Source organism: Phoca vitulina, unplaced genomic scaffold (assembly GCF_004348235.1).
Source record: "Phoca vitulina isolate PV1807 unplaced genomic scaffold, GSC_HSeal_1.0 scaffold65, whole genome shotgun sequence".
Classification (NCBI taxonomy): Eukaryota; Metazoa; Chordata; class Mammalia; order Carnivora; family Phocidae; genus Phoca; species Phoca vitulina.
In genome coordinates this window covers 6,590,099-6,598,502 of record NW_022589768.1, presented here as the reverse complement: position 1 = coordinate 6,598,502, position 8,404 = coordinate 6,590,099, and the positions used below count along the sequence as shown (strand labels likewise).

General features: G+C 58.7%; 1 protein-coding gene across 1 annotated transcript in view; it reads right to left on the bottom strand.

The window, feature by feature from the left end:
* Window positions 1–1,185: 1,185 nt before the first annotated feature.
* Window positions 1,186–8,404, bottom strand: part of MFGE8 (milk fat globule EGF and factor V/VIII domain containing) — a 12,770-nt gene continuing 5,551 nt past the window's right edge. Inside the window, exons 5-10 of the mRNA XM_032392118.1 lie at window positions 8,276–8,404; window positions 7,711–7,866; window positions 6,893–7,037; window positions 3,288–3,472; window positions 2,044–2,199; window positions 1,186–1,962 (exon numbers count right to left, since the gene is read on the bottom strand). Of these exons, the coding sequence (XP_032248009.1) occupies window positions 1,825–1,962; window positions 2,044–2,199; window positions 3,288–3,472; window positions 6,893–7,037; window positions 7,711–7,866; window positions 8,276–8,404 (909 nt within the window). The 3' untranslated portion in view covers window positions 1,186–1,824. The remainder of the gene's footprint in view (window positions 1,963–2,043; window positions 2,200–3,287; window positions 3,473–6,892; window positions 7,038–7,710; window positions 7,867–8,275) is intronic.

Here is an 8,404-nt window from a genome sequence, read left to right as displayed (position 1 = left end):
ACCATCCCAGAGCACAGGCGCGGAGGAAAGAAGCTTCTCCCACTGTTAGTCCCAGGAGAGGCCAGAACGGGATTGTGGCTAGGAAATGCTCCCAAAACGGAGTCCGGAGGCCAGCAAATCTCCCCAGCCCCCCAGACTGACTCCAGACGCAATCCGTGCAGCTCCACGGAAGAGATCTCTGAAACAGGAAGGAGTGGGCTGAAAGATCCCCAGGGGTAGGGAGCCCCAATCCCCAGTGCACTCAAAGACCACAGCCTGGGCCTTTTATTCTGTCCCTGCCCGGCTTAGAATCCCTGGCAAGGGCAGCTCTCAGGAAGGAGCCACTTCCAGACTAATTTTCCCCACGAAGTTCCAGCAAAGCCACACCCTCTCTTTGGCAGCCCCGTGGCCCGGATCTGCTGCCATGTCTATGTGTATCACAGCATGGCTCCCAAAGTTTGTTCCAGAAAATTCACCTTGTGTCCCAAGGCCTGGGATACTAGGGTGGTTTCCCGTACCCCTTTCCCAGCTACTCAGTCCCTCCTCTACCTGCCGGTCTCCTTCCCAGATCACCAGGGCACTGGCCTGCACTGCCCCTCACTGGCTACTTCCTGATGTCATCAGCCTGGAGGGCAGGGTGATGAGGGCGGAGGGGCACCCCTGGAGCTTGCCAGCAGCCTCCCAAGAACCAGTGTGCTCAGCCAGGAGGCCTCGTGACCACTCGGCAGAGCCCTGGCCACTTCCTTCCCGCCCTGCATCCCACCCCGGAGCCTCCCACAGCTCTGAAAGCAGCCCAGGTTCATGGAGTTTCTAGTCGTTTCTGCAGCCCACCACTCCAAATGTAGAGAAAATGCTGAAGGGGAAAACCCAACAGCCTCAGCCATGTGCTCCTGGTCTGGTAGGAGAGCAAAGGCATTCGTGGAGACAGCTCTGTGCCAGGCACCCCCTTGCCCCTCACTGGGCAGCAGCTCTGGGCCCCGGGGCTGCATGGGTGTGGGGGGTGGAGGACGGAGGGGAAGAGGCCGGGCATCGGAACTCGGAAGTGGGACCCCTCAGGAGTCCCCTCCCTTCTCCCGCTGTTCAGCTCTCCATAGCTGGCAGGTGACACGAGTATGCTGGCCTCTGGGAGGGCTGAGGGGGGAGGGTGGGAGCACCAGCCCAGCCCAAAGCCCATGTGGACGGAGCAATGATGAACCCCAGCAAGAGTTCCAGGGGGTGACATAAATATATTTTGGAAGCTGCCTGTGTACTCTGGGGGAAAGAACCAGCACAGAGGGTGCCCCCCCCAGGCCACCCACCTCCACCCCTTCTCTCCATAAGCCCGCCCACCCCACCCCATTCTGTCTCTTTTTAGGCCAAGGGTCAAGAGAGGTCTCCAGGAAGATAAGGGGGACGTGTCGGGGACTAGGTGGCAGCTCTGAGCGGCAGCATCGTGCTGAGGGACAGGAGACTGTTATCCTCCAGCCTGGCGCCTCAGGGCTTCCTCCGGGGGCCGTGGGAACGTGGGATGTGGGGTGCGGGAGCGAGTGTCGGGAAAACACAAGAGACTAGAACCAGGGATCCGGGGAGGTGCAGGTAACCCCCACTCCCTACTTTACCCTTCCCTGTCCGTCCCAGACCTACTCAACTCCCGCAGTGCCTAAGAGAATGGGAGGGCAGGAGGGGTGGGTGCCAGGGCCACGGGGGAGGGGGAGGGGCGGGGCAGGGGGGAAGGCGAGGTGGCTGAAACCCCCACCGCCAGCTGCCGACAGTCAGGAGGTGGGGTGGTGGAGGCGGCAGCGGGCCAACAGCAGGCCAGGAGGACCAGGTAAGGGGCCCTTGCGGTCACTCCGGCCAGGCTGACCACTAACAGCCCAGCAGCTCCACGCGCAGGGTGATGCGGTTGTGCCAGGCGACAGGCAGGATGCGCACAAAGCGAGCCAGGAAGGGCATCTCAAACATGTTCTTCTTGTGGGAATTATTGTCCAAGTTGCCAGGGAAGATCTGGAGGCAGAGGGGTTGTCAGGAGGGCCCCAGGGCCAGCCCCCCCCCACCTCCCCTCAGAGCCCCCAGCCAGACACTCACCTTGCTGTCGATGGCCCCCTGGTCCCTGTACTCGGCCCAGTTTATGCTGTCATTACTGTAGGCCACCTTGTAGGCTGCCACGTACTGGATGTGGCCAAAGTCTCGGGCCCCCTGGGTAATGATGCCGGTCACTTGCCTCTGGGAGCCCAGGTCAACCTACAGGGAAAACCAACCACATTTTCTTTGTGTAGACCATTCTCTCCAGTAAAGTGGGACAAGGCAGACAGGCTGGGGCCTGACTTCTAGTTTGGGGGAAGCTACTTCATTTGCACCACCTCCTCATCTAGACCATGGACATAAACCCTGTCACCTACTTTGTCACGCTCTGGGAGACACTTCGCTGCAGTGAAGCTAGAGTTCACAGCCTGGGCCTTGGCCAACCTGCAGCCGATCCCCACCGCACCCCACCCCGGTACGAAGAGAACAAGGACAGGAGAGCTCCTGGAGCGGCTCCTGAGGGGTCCTGCGGGGCTGTCCGCAGCCTGGCAGGGATCTCGAACGAGTCCAAATGCAGGCAGTTCCTCACAGAACCCGGCTCCACAGACTTGATGGCGACTGGGGGCCGAGAGACAAACCTCCTGCCCCCGGTCCCTGACCATCCTGGGGAGCCTGCCAGAGGCCTCTGGACAGGCAGTCCCAAGACCCGGCTTGCACACCTGGCTTGCTGCCAACAGCAGGGGAGGCCCAGGCAAATCCTCACCCTGCCGGGACGGTTCCCTCATCTCTAAGACCAGCGGACACTCCAGTTTTCTGTGCCTCTCCTGGTTCCCAATTTCATGAAATCCAAGGGCTGCCCCATGGTGTGTTCTCAGACGCCGAGTCAGGCAGAGAAATCCTGAGGTGTGCCTGCCTGGGTCAGGTGTCCCCCCTCTGTCCTGCCCTCCTGTCCATGGGCTCAGCCTTGTCACCCTGTGGCAGCTGGTGGGGATGGCCCTACCCTACACACACACACACACACACACACACACACACACACACACACACACACCCCTTCCTCTGCCTGGGGCTTGGGGCCTTGTCTCGGTGCAAGCAGCCCTGAGTTCCCCCACCCTCCCCTTCGGGAGTTGCAGAGTCAGAAGAAGGTGGGGCGCGTGGGAGGGGAAAAAAAACAAATCTGAAGAAAAACAAGGCTTTTCAGACACTTCCTCTCGGGGGGCAGAAGCCTGGGCTGGGCGGAGGTCAAAGATCAGCAACCCCATAGATCCCACCCAACCCCAGCCTTGCAGCCCTGCACCCCGACCCACCTGCAGCCACTCAGAGGCATCATTGGTCTGAGCGGTCCAGGCATTGAACTTGCCCTGCTTGTCCAGCCGCGCATAGAAGGGAAACCAGCTGAAGGCATTCAGGCCCCAGGTCCTGTAGATGCTGGAGGCCGTGATCTGCTTGTCGGGGATGGAGTTGTCCTTCATGCCCAGGGGCTCAGCACATCCTGCCAACAAGGAGGTTTGTCACGGAGGTCAGGACCCGCAGCCTCCCAGAAGCAACAGCATGAGGCGACCACGGGGAGGAGCTGTGCATCCTGACCAGCCCCAGGCAGCCTCTTGGTTTTAGAGCCAACCGTTGTGCTTTCTCTCTGCCCACCTCACCGACTCCCCACCTGGGCCAGCCGCTCTCCGTTCCCACCCCGACCCTGACTTGCCCTTCCCAGATCGCCCACCACCTGCCCCCTCTGCACGAGGGCAGGCCCTGCCACCACCTCCCCCATGCCTTCGAGGCCTGACTCATGAGACACCTCCTCCAAGAAGCCTGCCCTGACCACCTCACTTGGGCGGGCCTTGGGCCTCCACGGGACTCAGCCCTTCTCTCTCATTCCTACGGTCCAGCTGCTATGTAACAAGGCTGAGGCCTATGATTTTTGTCAAGAACATCAGCAACAAGCATCCCATTGATCCAGGGCTCACTTCTGCCATTTCATCTACCACAAGGAACCTGAAAGCCGTATCAGTAACCCCATTCTGCAGGCGAGGAAGCAGGCTGAGAGACAGTAAGCAGTGTGCCCACGTCTCTCACACACAGGCGCGCACACACACACACACACTCCTAATGACCACACCAGCCAATGTGACATCATTGCCACCAGCCACGCCCCCTCCCAGAGCCATGAAGGCCTACCTGCTGGTAACCCGGGGATGAAGGGGACGTGGCTGTCCTCCAGCAGGTGGAAATGAGAGCAGTCAGAACCCCCGGGGCTCAGGGCGGATCCCGTCCCCTTGCCCAGCAGCCCCTCCCTCGGAGTCCCCCAGGGGGCCTTCACACTCAACGCTGACCACTCCGGGTGCCGTCACTCGGGCCCGGGCACAGGCCTGCCCCACTCAGCAACGCGCCCAGCTGTTCAGCACAGTCATCCCCACCTGCAGGTGGCCGGAACAGTTAGGGGGGGACAGGAGGAGACAAAACTCCCGAGAGAACGATGGGTGTGTCTCACGCCTGGCGGACTCCTCATTCCGCTCTGCCTGTCCTTTGGGGGCCTCTGGGGGTGGGGGAAGCAGGCCTGGACACCCCCGCCTCCAGCTGGGAGCAGGCTGGAGTATATGGTGCTTACACCACCATCTCCCCAGACGCCTGCACTCGGCCACTAAAGACTTTGCCTCCAGCTGTGTCGGTATCCACCTGCTAATCGCACCACCTCCTTGTGAGGGGTGTTCGCCAGGTCATCCCCCCGCTCCTCTCACGGGGAGAGGCTACTGGGCTGGGAGGCGGGGTGTTCCCGGGAAGCCTCAGGCCTGGGGCAGCTTTGCAAAGGATGCCATGATCCTAGGCTCAAGGGGGACCCCTCTACAGATCCACTGCTTCCCTGAAGTTGGTGCCCCCTCACTCCTGGGCCTCCTGACGAAGTCAGGCTTCCAGGGGAAATGCCGTTGGGAGGGGCACTGAGCCAAAGGCCAGGACTCTCCGCTCCGTCCCTCACTATGTGACCCTGGGAAGGGCCCCAGGGAGGAGTGCTGCTCGTAGACCAACCAAGGATCTTGTTAAAATGAAGATTCTGTTTCCACAGGTCTAGGGTGGGGCTGGAGCCCGTGTTTCTACAAGCCCCCAGGTGATGTTCACACTACTGGGTCCTCGGAGCTCACTTTGAGTAGAGGACTGTAACCCACCCAACCCAGCCAGTCTACCACCCTGACCCAAGCCACCTTATCTTCCCACAGGACTGCCCTCACCCACGATGGCCCTCTGCCCCCATTCTCCCCACACAGCCTAAGGGATCCCTTCTAGACACACTCCAATCCTGTCCTATTAGCACTCCCCCTACCCCCACATGGCTGCCCCTTGTTCTGAGGATAAAGATCTGAATCCTTAAAATGATCCATACAGCCCAATTCATCTGGCTCCATCCACCTCTCCAGCCTCACTACCCAGCAAGCTTCCCCTCACTCTCTAGGCTCCAGCCCCACTGGCCAGCCTTCTATCCTTCAGCATGCCCCAGGGCCTTTGCACTTGCCAGCTCCTCACATGCCTGGAATGCTCTTTCCAAGTTCTTCATGGGGCTTGCTCTGTCATTCAAGTCTCCACTCAAAAGCCATCCCAACAGGGGAGTCCTCATGCCCAGACCTCAGCACCACACATGTGCACACACGCACACACACGTGTACATACACGCACACACCAACATTTTCACCAGCCCACTGGAATGCCAATTAGGGAAAGGAGAAGATCCATATCTTGAGGAAAGCAGACAGGACAGCCTCCACAGCTTGCCAGGCTCGCCCTCTCTTGGCCTAGGAGGGAGCCGGCTGGGATAGGACCATGAACCATGCAGGCAACTTTAATAGCCAAAGGCTGCAGAGCCCCCAGACCTGTCCTGTACCAGTAGCTTAAATGTCCTTTTAGCAGAAGGCAGTCTGTAACTCCCCATTTAAACAATAAGGCTCAAAAAGGCAATGACCCTGGGAGAGGGAATGCAATGACTTAAATTCACACTTTAAAAGGACGGGTCTTGAGTAAGACAAGAAAGGCAGAGAGCCACCTTTTGGCTCTGCAGCTCTGCCTAGCGAGCCCTACAGTTCCGCCAGCGGCCAGCAGGTGGCGCTGTGTCTGCAAAGAGAGGGAAATAGCCCCGGGAGAGCCCCGGGCTGAGACAAAGTTGCTCAGCCCAGCCCCTGCCGCCTGACCTGGCCAGTGATGACTTTTTCCTGGCTCATCAGAAAACCGGTCTCTTCCTGGTGCCCCCCATGCCCCATCCCTCCATCTGGGACTCTGTCTGGAAAGGGCAGCAGAAAGGCATCAGCTCCAGCCCTAGGACTCTAGAAGCCCCCACGTTTCTCTTAAATGATGAGTTACAGGAGGTCTGGGGGAGGTTGCGGGGGTGGGGGGTGGGGGGAGAGAAGCACTAAGTGGGTGGGTGTCAAAAGCCCAGGGATTTAGACCAAGTTTTAATACCTACCAGCTTGTGTGCACTTGATAAATAATTTATCGGGGCCTCCCTTTCTGTATTCATTCACTCGTTCATTAAATGTTTATTGAACATCTACAATCCAGGCACTGTTCTAGACACTGGGACTAGAGACGTGAAGAAAACAAACTCCCTGACCTCATGGAGCTGACGTCTGTAAAACAGAACTCATGCTACATGTTCTAGAAGCTCAAGGAACCAATCAGAAGAACAGAAAATACTTTGACAACTGAAAGGGTGTCTTTTTTTTTTTCTCCCACCAACCCAAATGCCAAGGGTTGGCAGATCACAAACACGGAGGCAAGCGCTCTGAGAGCCAGGTGATCCCTCCCGTGAGCATCTCCTGTGGGAGCCCAGGTCCCCCGCCTTGCTGCCGTCCTACCCAGCTCGGCCTGGCTGAGAAGGAAGCAGGCAGAGAAGCCCATTTCTCAGCATTGACCACAGCCCCCCTGTACTCACCATTCAGCTCACAGCCAAGGAGCTCAAAGCGGAGCGTGCAGCCCCGGTGGCAGATGATGGGCACTAGCCTCACGTACTGTACCTCCAGAGGGAAGTCAAACAGGTTGACCTTCAGGCCATTGTTGTCCATGTTACCCACAAATATCTAGGGGGAAAGCAGATTGGAGGAATGGGTCAGTGTGGGCAGTCCAGCTTCCTGGGGTTGCCTCACCTCCCTCGTCAGGACTGGGAGGCAGAGATGGGGCTTAGCAGAGTCAGCAGGGGGCCAGTTCTTCCTCTGACCACCCACAGCCCTCAACACAGATTCCCCTCGCACACCTTTCTTGGTCATCATGGGGCGTGGGCATAAACCGCTTTCACACAGGGCCACCCATCATCTATAGGGTGCCTCTGCAAATTAGGAAAAGGCACTCCTTTCTCAAGACACTTTGTTATACTAATTCCCCCACAGGCAGAAGTACACAAACCTATCATGTCCACATCGTGCATGGTGCTCACTTAGTAATGACATCCTTGAGCAGTATACAACCTGCACAACGTACATGGTAGCCCTGAATGCTCAGAACGCATCCTACCTCCACGACTACAGCCACCCTCAACAGGTCATTGAAGCTCTCTGAGTTTCATTATTCTCATCTATAAGGTAGGAACCACAGAACATGGGCATGACGTGGGTTTCCCAAATTCTGGGAACCAAGAGGCAACTGATGACCCACCACATGGCTAATCATCCAGCGTACCCTCACTCCACTGGGAGCCCTCAGATAGCTCTGGAGCCCCAGCGGGTGCAGACCACAGCCCTTCTTTAGAGCCCTCACCTTGTCTCCTGTCCCCTCTGCACTCTGGATAAACTGGAACTTGCGTCCACTGACGCTGTAGGCCACCTTGAAGGTCTTCAGGTACTCAGCACTGCCTGCGCGGCTCGCGCCCTGTGTCACCACGCCCGTCACCCGCATCTTCCGCATCAGGTTCACCTGGACCCCAGGAGGGAGGACGGTACCCTTATCTCCTGGGTTCTTTAGACTCCCTCCACCCTCCCTACCTAGAAAGGAGGGGGGCTTTCTCATGGGGGCCTCTCAGAGCTTTGGGCCCAGTGCTCAGGGAAGCACACACAAAGAGGGACGAGGCCCCCAAAGGCTTCATCCAGTGCAAACAGCCCCTCCACAGCCTGGGGTCTGCTCCTCCTCATCCGGCCCCACCACTCCAGGAACCCCGCCCCCACCCGCCCCCCGCAAGACTGCCCTCCACTTACAGATACTTCACCTATGGGAACCCACGACCTTGCTACCTGGACCTCGGTTATGACCCCCCAAATGCAGGCATACTCCCCTCACCTTGTCCCCCCCCACCACTCCGCCCGCCCCAGAGCCATTCTTTCCATACCTGGATCCAGGGGTTCTTATCATAGTTGCTGGCCGTCCAAGCATTGACGATGCCCGTGCGGTGCAGACGGGCCAGCTCTGGGGCCCAGCGCTGTAAACCCATGAAGCCCAAGTGCACAGATGAAGCAGC